Raw genomic sequence first — 14,772 nt, 5'->3', positions numbered from 1 at the left:
GCTGCTGCTTCTGATGCCACCTTTACACTATATCATTGTGCAACTCTGAGGGCTCCTGCTGCTTCTGATGCCGCCTTCACACTATATCTTGTGTCACTCTGTGGGCTCCTGCTGCGACTTCTGATGCCACCTTCACACTATATGATTATGCCACTCTGCGGGCTCCTGCTGCTGCTGCTACCAATGCCGCCTTCACACTATATCATTGTGCCACTCTGCGGGCTCCTGCTGCTGCTTCTGATGCCTCATTCACACTATATCTTGTGCCACTCTGTGGGCTCCTGCTGCGACTTCTGATGCCACCAACACACTATATGATTGTGCCACTCTGTGGGCTCCTGCTGCTGCTGCTACTGATGCCGCCTTGACACTATATCATTGTGCCACTCTGCGGGCTCCTGCTGCTTCTGATGCCACCAACACACTATATCATTGTGCCACTCTTCCGCTCTTGCTGCTTCTGATGCCACCTTCACACTATATCATTGTGCCATTCTGCGGGCTCCTGCTGATTCTGATGCCACCTTCACACTATATCATTGTGCCACTCTGTGGGCTCCTGCTGCTTCTGATGCCACCAACACACTATATCATTGTGCCACTCTGTGGGCTCCTCCTGCTGCTGCTGCTACTGATGCCACCTTCACACTATATCATTGTGTCACTCTGCGGGCTCCTGCTGCTGCTGCTACTTATGCCACAAACGCTCTATATCACTGTGCCACTCTGCAGACTCCTGCTGCTTCTGATGCCACCTTCACACTATATCTTGTGCCACTCTGTGGGCTCCTGCTGCTTCTGATGCTACTGATGCCACCTTCACACTATATCATTGTGCCACTCTGTGGGCTCCTCCTGCTGCTGCTGCTACTGATGCCACCTTCACACTATATCATTGTGCCACTCTGCGGGCTCCTGCTGCTGCTGCTGCTACTTATGCAACAAACGCTCTATATCACTGTGCCACTCTGCAGACTCCTGCTGCTTCTGATGCCACCTTCACACTATATCTTGTGCCACTCTGTGGGCTCCTGCTGCTTCTGATGCTACTGATGCCACCTTCACACTATATCATTGTGCCACTCTGTGGGCTCCTGCTGCTGCTGCTACTGATGCCACCAACGCACTATATCATTGTGCCACTCTGCCGCTCTTGCTGCTTCTGATGCCACCTTCACACTATATCATTGTGCCACTCTGTGGGCTCCTGCTGCTTCTGATGCCACCAACACACTATATCATTGTGCCACTCTGTGGGCTCCTCCTGCTGCTGCTGCTACTGATGCCACCTTCACACTATATCATTGTGCCACTCTGTGGGCTCCTGCTGCTGCTGCTTCTGATGCCACCTTCACACTATATCATTGTGCCACCCTGCAGGCTCCTGATGCTTCTGATGCCACCTTCACACTATATCATTGTGCCACTCTGCAGGCTCCTGCTGCTTCTGATGCCACCAACACACTATATCATTGTGTCACTCTGCAGGCTCCTGATGCTTCTGATGCCACCTTCACACTATATCATTGTGCCACTCTGTGGGCTCCTGCTGCGACTTCTGATGCCACCTTCACGCTATATCATTGTGCTACTCTTGCTGCTGCTACTGATGCCACCTTCACACTATATCATTGTGCCACTCTGCGGGCTCCTGCTGCTTCTGATGCCACCTTTACACAATATCATTATGCCACTCTGTGGCTTTCCCTGTTGCTGCCACCATGTTGCTGACACCTATGGACTCCTGCTGCTGCTTCTTCTGTCGCCACCTCCTCACTCTTATCATTGTGCCTCTTTGTGGCCTCCTGTTGCTGCTGCTGATGCCATCTCCACACTATATAATTGTGCCACTCTGTGGCTTTCCCTGTTACTGTCACCATGTTGCTGCCACCTGTGGGATCCTGCTGCTGATGCCATCTCCACACTAAATCATTGTGCCACTCTGTGGCTATCCCTGTTGCTGCCACCATGTTGCTGCCACCTGTGGACTCCTGCTGCTGCTTCTGCTGCCACCACTTCCACACTCTGATCTTTGTGCCACTTTGTGGCATACCATGTTTCTGCCACCTCCATAATTTGTCATTGTGCCACTCATGCTGCTGCCAACTGACCGCTGTCTCCCTGGAACACCCTGTGATTTCCATAATGCTGTTTTCACCCTCCATCACTCTATGACGTTGCCACTATGTTTGGTTTTCCCCTTCATTTCATCTGTCAGAAGGATGAAAAGCTTCAGGATAGATAGCCAAAAGCAGGAGTGGATACAGAACACAGAGGACATGCAAGTATCCCATTTGCTGCTCATCTCTATTCTGGATCAACTCCTGTTTGTTTTTGGCTTTAGCAATACTGATGGATTATTGAAAGATTGAAAGAGGACACCGACGCGTGAAAAGAAAGGCTTAATGATCAGTGACGTCAATGCAAAATTACTGCTGACATCCTCTGCACTCTTTTGGGGGGCTTTCCACATGTATCCGCGTTTAACAGAACAGGTTGTGTCGTAATCTATGGAATCATCTGATGTCAGTGTAAAAAGAGTGCACTCTTTGATGTTATAGTGGGATCTTGGCCCTCAGCTTGGTCATTTCGAGCTGGCACAGACGTTACCTTGTCAAGCTGCGTTCACGCTTCGCTTATTTGGGGAAGTTGGCCTATGTAAGTGCACATGAAAGAGTGAAACGATGTCATGTGCGTGTCATACTAAAACACAGCATTGTTTGAAGACCAAACCACGCTCCCTATGCATATTTAAGCATGGTACAACGTTCTACAACACCCTACAGGCTCTCTGCAGCCAGGAAAGCCTGTTTTTTAACGTGATTCGTTTTGATTCGATTCGGGTCGAATCAAATTTTTTCAAAAAAATTCGGCGAATTGGGACGAAACAAATTTTAACAAATTAAAATTAACAAATTTAACATCTCTAAAAGATATGATGATATGTTCTATGCTAATTGGAACCCTCTTGAACTGTAAGGTATTAAGCCTACCTCTTTTGTACCTGAAAATCCAACCTTTTGTGGAGGTGGTTTTGGCACATTGAGCAATATATGTGTCAGGATCAGTGGATTCTCTGGACCTCCGCGGGAGGTGGTACTAGCCGACACCTGGGACTGGAGTCACCAGTGCCCGCCGCAAAGTGGGATGGACTTGCTGCGGCAGGGTACCACTAGGTCGTTCCACAGGTGGGACTAGTCTGCTGTGGCAGTCGATGTTGAGGTACCTTAGCAGAAGACTCGTGGTCAGGTCCAGGCACAGGGTCAGGTCAGGCAGTAGAAATGAAATGTCAAGTCCTATCCGGGGTCAGCAACATGAGGTCCAGGCAGATGGTAACGGGAACACAGGCACACAAGAACACAGGAACAGGAACTGGAACACATGGGAGCAGGAACACAAGATACACGGGAACACACAAGAACGCAGGAGACACAGGAATGCAGGAGACACAGGAACGCAGGAATATTGCTGGGGAGCTTTTTCATAGACATAGGCACAAAGATCCGGCAGGGTTTACAGGAAGAGGCAGGGTTAAATAGATAACCTGAAAATGGGTATCGCCATATAGTGGCGCGCTGGCCCTTTAATTCACCTGAAGCCGGCGCACGCGCGCACGACCGGAGAGGATGGGGCAGGAGTCAGGACCTATGGGTTGTGGAACCACTCATGACAATATGAATGACTTGCCTTAAGATAAATCTTCAATATAATAATATTGGAGGTCTAATACTCAGTAAATTCACAGATTAGCTGTTTCCAGAAAGGAACAAGAAGTTTTGTTTACTGGCCAAGCTGATTTACTGTTTACAGGTTATCATCCATGGAATCTGTTCTGAAGTATGTACAGTATATGGCAATTTAAGCTGATAGGTATGATGGGGGGTATATTGAAGTTAGATTAAACCCTCTGCTTAACTACATTCACTACACTGGCTATTGTAAAGACAATAGACTAAAGTTTCCAGGCCTTTGCATATATGCTGGTCTCAACAGCAAAATATCCAGGAAGGTAGATGGATAAGGTAATAGTAATGTACTGGATAAGGGGTTGATGGTGTTTATTGGGCACTACTTCTCTTGAAAGGTTCCTTTTAATTTGATGTTTATATGTCTTTTTGGGTCTCATTTTGAACAGTTCTAATCAGGATTCTTTCTTTAGAGCCATTGACATTTTCTCAACCAGTGGAGCAGCTGGAGTCCTTAGGCCAGCGTCTGAGGGCAAAGGACAGCAGCAGTCCCACCCATAAAAAACCCTTAAACCCTGGGAAAATGCTTTGTTTGATATAACTGTGTAACGATATATATATATATATATATATATATATATATATATAATATATGCCATTGTTAAATTCACTTAATTTTTCATCCACGTATGCTGCAAGTTTGTTTGAAGTAATTTTCAAAACATATGATGTATTCATATGCTCATTATTGCAAATTCATTTGCATGCAGTAGCAACAACAACATATTCTCCAGCAATTTTGTAATATTCTGGAGTACATAGATTCTAATCACTTTCAGTCTAATTTCCAAATCTCAAACAGTACACACACACTGGGGCCAATTTCATATGACACTAATTAACCTATCAAGATACATTTAAAGTGTGGGTGGAATTCTTTCTTACAAAGCTTTTAAAGTTAAAAATCTTATTCTTGGGGGTTCCTCAAAGTCAATTTGGGAGGATGAGGTGGACATATAAAATGGACACTCGTCTCCACTAGACTCTGCGGGCTCCTGCTGCTGCTTCTGATGCCTCATTCACACTATATCTTGTGCCACTCTGTGGGCTCCTGCTGCGACTTCTGATGCCACCAACACACTATATGATTGTGCCACTCTGTGGGCTCCTGCTGCTGCTGCTACTGATGCCGCCTTGACACTATATCATTGTGCCACTCTGCGGGCTCCTGCTGCTTCTGATGCCACCAACACACTATATCATTGTGCCACTCTTCCGCTCTTGCTGCTTCTGATGCCACCTTCACACTATATCATTGTGCCATTCTGCGGGCTCCTGCTGATTCTGATGCCACCTTCACACTATATCATTGTGCCACTCTGTGGGCTCCTGCTGCTTCTGATGCCACCAACACACTATATCATTGTGCCACTCTGTGGGCTCCTCCTGCTGCTGCTGCTACTGATGCCACCTTCACACTATATCATTGTGTCACTCTGCGGGCTCCTGCTGCTGCTGCTACTTATGCCACAAACGCTCTATATCACTGTGCCACTCTGCAGACTCCTGCTGCTTCTGATGCCACCTTCACACTATATCTTGTGCCACTCTGTGGGCTCCTGCTGCTTCTGATGCTACTGATGCCACCTTCACACTATATCATTGTGCCACTCTGTGGGCTCCTCCTGCTGCTGCTGCTACTGATGCCACCTTCACACTATATCATTGTGCCACTCTGCGGGCTCCTGCTGCTGCTGCTGCTACTTATGCAACAAACGCTCTATATCACTGTGCCACTCTGCAGACTCCTGCTGCTTCTGATGCCACCTTCACACTATATCTTGTGCCACTCTGTGGGCTCCTGCTGCTTCTGATGCTACTGATGCCACCTTCACACTATATCATTGTGCCACTCTGTGGGCTCCTGCTGCTGCTGCTACTGATGCCACCAACGCACTATATCATTGTGCCACTCTGCCGCTCTTGCTGCTTCTGATGCCACCTTCACACTATATCATTGTGCCACTCTGTGGGCTCCTGCTGCTTCTGATGCCACCAACACACTATATCATTGTGCCACTCTGTGGGCTCCTCCTGCTGCTGCTGCTACTGATGCCACCTTCACACTATATCATTGTGCCACTCTGTGGGCTCCTGCTGCTGCTGCTTCTGATGCCACCTTCACACTATATCATTGTGCCACCCTGCAGGCTCCTGATGCTTCTGATGCCACCTTCACACTATATCATTGTGCCACTCTGCAGGCTCCTGCTGCTTCTGATGCCACCAACACACTATATCATTGTGTCACTCTGCAGGCTCCTGATGCTTCTGATGCCACCTTCACACTATATCATTGTGCCACTCTGTGGGCTCCTGCTGCGACTTCTGATGCCACCTTCACGCTATATCATTGTGCTACTCTTGCTGCTGCTACTGATGCCACCTTCACACTATATCATTGTGCCACTCTGCGGGCTCCTGCTGCTTCTGATGCCACCTTTACACAATATCATTATGCCACTCTGTGGCTTTCCCTGTTGCTGCCACCATGTTGCTGACACCTATGGACTCCTGCTGCTGCTTCTTCTGTCGCCACCTCCTCACTCTTATCATTGTGCCTCTTTGTGGCCTCCTGTTGCTGCTGCTGATGCCATCTCCACACTATATAATTGTGCCACTCTGTGGCTTTCCCTGTTACTGTCACCATGTTGCTGCCACCTGTGGGATCCTGCTGCTGATGCCATCTCCACACTAAATCATTGTGCCACTCTGTGGCTATCCCTGTTGCTGCCACCATGTTGCTGCCACCTGTGGACTCCTGCTGCTGCTTCTGCTGCCACCACTTCCACACTCTGATCTTTGTGCCACTTTGTGGCATACCATGTTTCTGCCACCTCCATAATTTGTCATTGTGCCACTCATGCTGCTGCCAACTGACCGCTGTCTCCCTGGAACACCCTGTGATTTCCATAATGCTGTTTTCACCCTCCATCACTCTATGACGTTGCCACTATGTTTGGTTTTCCCCTTCATTTCATCTGTCAGAAGGATGAAAAGCTTCAGGATAGATAGCCAAAAGCAGGAGTGGATACAGAACACAGAGGACATGCAAGTATCCCATTTGCTGCTCATCTCTATTCTGGATCAACTCCTGTTTGTTTTTGGCTTTAGCAATACTGATGGATTATTGAAAGATTGAAAGAGGACACCGACGCGTGAAAAGAAAGGCTTAATGATCAGTGACGTCAATGCAAAATTACTGCTGACATCCTCTGCACTCTTTTGGGGGGCTTTCCACATGTATCCGCGTTTAACAGAACAGGTTGTGTCGTAATCTATGGAATCATCTGATGTCAGTGTAAAAAGAGTGCACTCTTTGATGTTATAGTGGGATCTTGGCCCTCAGCTTGGTCATTTCGAGCTGGCACAGACGTTACCTTGTCAAGCTGCGTTCACGCTTCGCTTATTTGGGGAAGTTGGCCTATGTAAGTGCACATGAAAGAGTGAAACGATGTCATGTGCGTGTCATACTAAAACACAGCATTGTTTGAAGACCAAACCACGCTCCCTATGCATATTTAAGCATGGTACAACGTTCTACAACACCCTACAGGCTCTCTGCAGCCAGGAAAGCCTGTTTTTTAACGTGATTCGTTTTGATTCGATTCGGGTCGAATCAAATTTTTTCAAAAAAATTCGGCGAATTGGGACGAAACAAATTTTAACAAATTAAAATTAACAAATTTAACATCTCTAAAAGATATGATGATATGTTCTATGCTAATTGGAACCCTCTTGAACTGTAAGGTATTAAGCCTACCTCTTTTGTACCTGAAAATCCAACCTTTTGTGGAGGTGGTTTTGGCACATTGAGCAATATATGTGTCAGGATCAGTGGATTCTCTGGACCTCCGCGGGAGGTGGTACTAGCCGACACCTGGGACTGGAGTCACCAGTGCCCGCCGCAAAGTGGGATGGACTTGCTGCGGCAGGGTACCACTAGGTCGTTCCACAGGTGGGACTAGTCTGCTGTGGCAGTCGATGTTGAGGTACCTTAGCAGAAGACTCGTGGTCAGGTCCAGGCACAGGGTCAGGTCAGGCAGTAGAAATGAAATGTCAAGTCCTATCCGGGGTCAGCAACATGAGGTCCAGGCAGATGGTAACGGGAACACAGGCACACAAGAACACAGGAACAGGAACTGGAACACATGGGAGCAGGAACACAAGATACACGGGAACACACAAGAACGCAGGAGACACAGGAATGCAGGAGACACAGGAACGCAGGAATATTGCTGGGGAGCTTTTTCATAGACATAGGCACAAAGATCCGGCAGGGTTTACAGGAAGAGGCAGGGTTAAATAGATAACCTGAAAATGGGTATCGCCATATAGTGGCGCGCTGGCCCTTTAATTCACCTGAAGCCGGCGCACGCGCGCACGACCGGAGAGGATGGGGCAGGAGTCAGGACCTATGGGTTGTGGAACCACTCATGACAATATGAATGACTTGCCTTAAGATAAATCTTCAATATAATAATATTGGAGGTCTAATACTCAGTAAATTCACAGATTAGCTGTTTCCAGAAAGGAACAAGAAGTTTTGTTTACTGGCCAAGCTGATTTACTGTTTACAGGTTATCATCCATGGAATCTGTTCTGAAGTATGTACAGTATATGGCAATTTAAGCTGATAGGTATGATGGGGGGTATATTGAAGTTAGATTAAACCCTCTGCTTAACTACATTCACTACACTGGCTATTGTAAAGACAATAGACTAAAGTTTCCAGGCCTTTGCATATATGCTGGTCTCAACAGCAAAATATCCAGGAAGGTAGATGGATAAGGTAATAGTAATGTACTGGATAAGGGGTTGATGGTGTTTATTGGGCACTACTTCTCTTGAAAGGTTCCTTTTAATTTGATGTTTATATGTCTTTTTGGGTCTCATTTTGAACAGTTCTAATCAGGATTCTTTCTTTAGAGCCATTGGCATTTTCTCAACCAGTGGAGCAGCTGGAGTCCTTAGGCCAGCGTCTGAGGGCAAAGGACAGCAGCAGTCCCACCCATAAAAAACCCTTAAACCCTGGGAAAATGCTTTGTTTGATATAACTGTGTAACGATATATATATATATATATATATATATATATATAAATATATGCCATTGTTAAATTCACTTAATTTTTCATCCACGTATGCTGCAAGTTTGTTTGAAGTAATTTTCAAAACATATGATGTATTCATATGCTCATTATTGCAAATTCATTTGCATGCAGTAGCAACAACAACATATTCTCCAGCAATTTTGTAATATTCTGGAGTACATAGATTCTAATCACTTTCAGTCTAATTTCCAAATCTCAAACAGTACACACACACTGGGGCCAATTTCATATGACACTAATTAACCTATCAAGATACATTTAAAGTGTGGGTGGAATTCTTTCTTACAAAGCTTTTAAAGTTAAAAATCTTATTCAACTTTATTTATTGCTATTGTTCTCTTAAAGGACACAGTATGAGCAATGTTATTGTCCGTATACATATAACATGAATATCAACAGATCTGACCAATGCTCTGAGTACCATGAGGGAACCGAAACTTTACTGAATTTCATGGATTCAGCACCCACAGACCCGGAGCCCAAACACACATTATTCAGGATCCGGGCATGTGTTTAGTTCTGGAAAAACTGCATAGCTGCTTGATCAAGCAGTTTCCATCCACTTAGCAACCACAGGGATGTCCTCTGTAGGCATGCCTGTGATTGGCTGGGATGGACATGTGAATCTACAGTATAAGAGCAAGATCACATGTCCAGACGCCATTTAAGGAAACCTACCACTTTATAATGGTCATTATGACCCACACTAAGAGATGAGCTGGTGCAGGCACATATTTTGGTTAATCAAATAACGAAATGGATGGATTATAACTATAGATTGTGAACTTTGCTAATAACCCATTTGGCGCTTGACTCTATGTCACAGCACTTGGGCATTAGCATACTAGGGGAGGCATGCAGAGTGCTGTCCCCGCCTCCCCCCCACCCTCCCTTCTTCGCTCCTGAGAGCTGGTGACGTCACCGAGCCCTCAGGAGCATTAGAGTATGCGCATCGCCAACTCACATGGCAACTGTGCGTACTGTGGCAAGGAGACCGTAGAAGTCTCGCCGCCGTAGTCATGAGACTTTGGCGATAGTAGGCGCTGCCGCCATGTGAGCCGAAGATGCGCATGCTCTAATGCTCCTGAAGGCATGGTGACGTCACTGGCCAATATATAATATAATATTCATTAAGTCTGATATGGTTACTACACTGCAATCAAGATGCATCCCTAATACAGAGGGGGAGAAGCGTTATATATTATATCCTCTGGTGTACTTCAAGTGTTAATATGGTGCCAATGAGAACAAACATAAATGTTTGGGTAGCAGTATCCAAAGATTTTAAGATACTGGTAAAGCTCCCCATCCTGCTTGTTTCCTCAGGCCTGCAACAACTCCTGAGCTAGAGCATTTCAGTTAATGAATGACACAGCTTGCATGTTTCTCCATTATTAAGAAATTTGGCCCTCCATTATCAATCTACATTGGATATAACAACCACCACTCTAGTGGTTTAATGATTCATTGGGGCAGATTTATCAAGCTGTCTGAAAGTCAGAATATTTCTAGTTTCCCATGGCAACCAATCACAGCTCCCTTTAAAATATTAATGAGCACTGGTAAAATGAAAGCTGAGCTGTGATTGGTTGCCATGGGCAACTAGAAATATTCTGACTTTCAGACAGCTTGATAAATCTGTCCCATTGTGTTTGCCAACTGTGTAAGAAGGATAATGGATGTTTAGAAAACCCTTGTTCAAGTATGCTAGCACAACTGAAAACAGTTTGTCTGATTAGAGAAGCTATAGAACTGACCTTCCTTTGCACTGGTTGAGAATCTGGAGCATCACGTCTATTTCTTCTATGAAACTCTCACAAACTTTGATTTGAAACTCGACAGTCTATTATTGTTCTTAGAAATGAAGGCCATTCCATGAAACAAATTGCCAGGAAACTGAATATTTACGACAATGGTGTGTACTACTCCCTTCTGAGGAGAGCACAAACAGGTTCTAAGCAGAGTAGAAAAAGAAGTGGGAGGCCCTGCTGCACAACTAAGCAACAAGACAAGTGCATTACAGTCTCTAGTTTTAGAAACTGATGCCTCACAGGTCCTCAACTGGAAGCTTTATTAAATAGCACCCGCCAAACGCCTGTGTCAAGCTTAACAGTGAAGAGGTGACTCCAGGATCCTGGTCTTTAGGGCAGGGTGGCAAAAAAGGCCACATCTAAGACTGGCTAATAAAAGGTAAAGATAAATATGCAAAAGAACACAGACATTGAACAGAGGAAGATTGGAGAGGGAGTTGGTGGAGCTTGCAAGGAATAACACGTGTTCATAATCCAAACCTGTACAAGGGGCAGCAAACAGCTATTCAAGAGTTAAAAACAAACCCATACCTTACAATTCAGATAACAGTTTTCCAGTACACGCTTTCCAAAATACACTTATTAACCACCATATGCAGGAGCCATGTTTGCTGCTACTGTGACAGTTGGCAACAAATCACAGCTCAGCTTATATTTTGCCACAGGTCATTAATATGATATCTGAGCTTTTATTGGTTACTATAGACAATGAGTGTAAATAATCTTATGTGTGAGGTAATATGGATATAGAGGTATAGAGATAGATAAATATATATAGAGAAAGAGATACATATAGATAGAAAGAGAGATAAATGGTGATAGATAGATTGAAATAGATAGAGTTAGACAGGTAGATGCGGATAGATCAATAGATATGCTATTTATTATGTTAAATATGTTTCTATTTTGCATTTTGCTACAACTTAGAGCAGTTATTTATTATTCCAGTCAATTCCGAGGGCTACAGCTAGTGTATATATATATATATATATATATATATATATATATATATATATACACACACAGAGTATACAGAGGGAGACAGTATACAGAGTGAGGGTAAGCCTTCAGACTTATCCTATTCTATGTTTTTGTCTCCCTCAAAAACTGAAATGACTGAAAAGCCAACCAGTTGCTAGTAAAATCTGGGAAGTCTAAAAATGTATCTTTTTATTATTGTGTATGACGCTTTTGCAATGCCTGAAGAAGCAGTCTAATATTCCCCTTTAGTGTCCCCTGAGTCAGTTATCCCAAATTTTATTCCTTATAGTGCTTCTTTTAACTGCATGTATGTATCACAATTTGCTGTAGAAACATTTTAAATGCAATGTATACAATTTTTGTTTATCCACAGGTCCAAAGCGGAACCAAGAAATTTAGTTAAAAAGTCCAAAATGGTAGATCACACTTTTCTTCTTTGTTTTTTTGTTCTCTTTTTCAGTTGACTGCTTTGTTTTGTTAGGCAATGAATAAAGAATTATTCAAATGCTATTTATGTATTTATCAATGATTGTACATGGTGAAATTATTCTTGTTGTGGAGTATGCGATCAGTAAATGGTTTGGGAATAAGGAAACCCGTAAACACAATATTAGAGATAATCTTGCGCTGAAAGATGTAATAATTACACAATATTTTCTGTTTCATGTTGATGACAATACTGTATAAAATCTCATGCATTTGTTTGACGCACAACATATATTTAAGAGGCAGCTGTAATCTGGGACTTCTACGGAAAATAATAACTAATTATGAATGCATTCTTAGCAGCCAGAGCTGTACAGTGTATTTCAAAGCCTCTATTTTGTGCATTTCATGCAAGATTAATCACAGAAGTGAGATTCATCCACCTTTGTTACAAGAGGCTTTAAAGCTCAACGTGTTTGTAAGGAGCTTGCAGGAAACAAGAATAAAAGAGGCAAATATAAGCCTCTAACTACAGACACAAAAACCTCTTTGTAGTTCCAAACTTTGTAGGTACGGGTACCCAACCCCAAACTTGTAATGACAGATGGAACCGATCGTGGGTGTAAACTCTTTAATTGGCCCTTGACACAAGGCACACCATTTTGGGGAGTATTGTCACTCTTCGATGATGTCACTTAAAGCGACGACCTTCCTCAAAGTAGCTTGTTAGTGCCTGTGTATAACCACACTAATTTAAATGTAGCCCTCAACTGCCGCCAGGGGCATTTAAATAGCACCGATTGCAGATGTAAGCACTGATCCTGGGTTTTACTGGTTGGTAAAAAAAACGGACAGGTTTTAAAAGTTTGAACCCAGGCGAACTTAGCTAAACCCAAATTATAACAAGCTCACTTATCACTAATGACAAGCAAAACATTTTATAGGTTTCAGGTATTGAAATGGAATGAAAATGGCACTTTTTCCAATTACAAACAAAGATTTGGAGTCTCCATTACATCATCTAACATATGACAGAAGCTAGTATATCATAAAACAGTGTAGAAACACAAATGTGTACTTTGCAAGCAAGTTCAGCTTTCTCAGCCTACTTCTGTTTACCGGGTAAAACGGATGAATTCCATAGAATCATCATGCATTCTGCTAAAATTCACTAGTCTACTTAAATCAGGTTCTCCACCCTCCTGGCTCTCTGTCCACCTCCACCATCCTCCACACTTGGTCCCATGCGGTTTATCTAGCTGGGTATTGTATCAGTAGGGCAGATATTCCACACACTTAATACAATCATTTACTACAGGTTCTATGCTATTGTTTACTTTACTGTACCAGCTTTGATACTCTAACATATTGTATTGGTGGGCAGTTTTGTATCAGGGGGGTCTGGGTCATTTCTGGACCCGTGAGAGCTGGGTACATATTATTGTTGTACCCTTTTAGTGTTATTATTGTATTTTTTGTCTTGTCTTGTTTTGATTAATAAAATTTATATTTGTACATTGGTCCAGTATATGCATCTATCTTTTCTGGTGTTTTTTTATACATGTTGCTTAGGATGCATGGGCAATCTTTGATTCTGGCAGTGCCTGTCCTTTTTTGTGTATTATTGTCCACTGCTGGATAATTTGCAGCAGTGTGAATACAGGCATATCTATATTAAAAGGGTTAAATGGTTTAGTTATAAAGTGTACTTTTAACTTTATGCTAATTTCATGGCAGCAGTGTAAAATACCAGATAAGAGAGGAGGAAGCATAGAGGGAGCATGGTGCTGGGAATCTTGAGGCAGCAGTGAGATTACTTCAGACAGTGGGAGGGTGAGCACAGAGGGAGCAGAGAGGCCGGGCACAAGTGTGTTCAGGGGTATATAAGTGTCAGAGCCCCAAAGCCAGGGAAGTACTCGAGAACACTTGTGCTTTATTAGCATAACATTAAAAGTACACTTTATAACTAACCTTTAAGGTTAGGCCCATATTCTCACTGCTGTTAGATATCCAGGAATGTTAATGGTTAATAAAGCCCAAACATAATGGTAGATTTCCTTAAAAAAGTTGCACAAAAGTTGCAATATACACAACTCCTATGCCTGATGGGTATTGAGTGTGTATCAGGTGATATTTTCAAAGGTAGGTTGTCTTAGGCACAAAAAAAATTTAGCACTGCGCCCCAAAAAGTCACAAAAAAGCAAGAAATAAAGGAGCAAAATGAATGATATGTGTCTTTATGTGTACATTTAAAAATGTTAAGAAATTTATATTTATGTCAATAATCCCATTTTGGCACATTGAAGGATCTTAAAGGGGTTGGCCAATTTCCTCATGTTTTTGTAATGTATGTGTGAATGTAGGGGCAGGATATAAAGTATTTTACCAATATACATCTATTAAAAGCTGTGCACCATTTTCTTGATATATAAAATGAAGCCTCCTGTCTTTTACAACACCAGCCAGTTATAACTGTTATATAATGGCCACAGATGAAGGGTCATGTGATCTCTATCTGTCCATAATATATAATAAATTATTCCTTATTTATACAGATTACGCAGCGCTGCACAGAGCTTGCCAAATCAGCCCCTGTCCCCAGGGAGCTTACAATTTAATCAACCTACCAGTATGTTTTGGAGTGTGTGAGAAAACCAGAGGACCCGGAGGAAAGTCACGCATACATGGACATTGTC

The 14,772-nt window shown here is 43.4% G+C and overlaps 1 protein-coding gene across 3 annotated transcripts in view; it reads left to right on the top strand.

Moving 5' to 3' along the window:
- The window catches only part of C2H1orf94 (chromosome 2 C1orf94 homolog), a 139,368-nt gene extending 127,213 nt beyond the window's left edge, over positions 1-12,155 (top strand). For 2 of the 3 annotated variants that reach the window (XR_011852854.1, XM_072133093.1), the window contains one exon: positions 12,024-12,129. Coding sequence is in view for 1 of the 3 variants with exons in the window: in XM_072133092.1 (XP_071989193.1) it covers positions 12,024-12,114 (91 nt within the window). In the remaining 2 variants the exon portion in view is untranslated. Of the gene's footprint in view, positions 1-12,023 lie in introns of all 3 variants that reach the window. The other variant, XM_072133092.1, reaches the window with a different exon arrangement.
- The last annotated feature ends 2,617 nt before the right edge of the window (positions 12,156-14,772 follow it).

Source organism: Engystomops pustulosus, chromosome 2 (assembly GCF_040894005.1).
Source record: "Engystomops pustulosus chromosome 2, aEngPut4.maternal, whole genome shotgun sequence".
NCBI lineage: Eukaryota > Metazoa > Chordata > Amphibia > Anura > Leptodactylidae > Engystomops > Engystomops pustulosus.
This window is presented reverse-complemented; position numbering and strand designations above follow the sequence as displayed.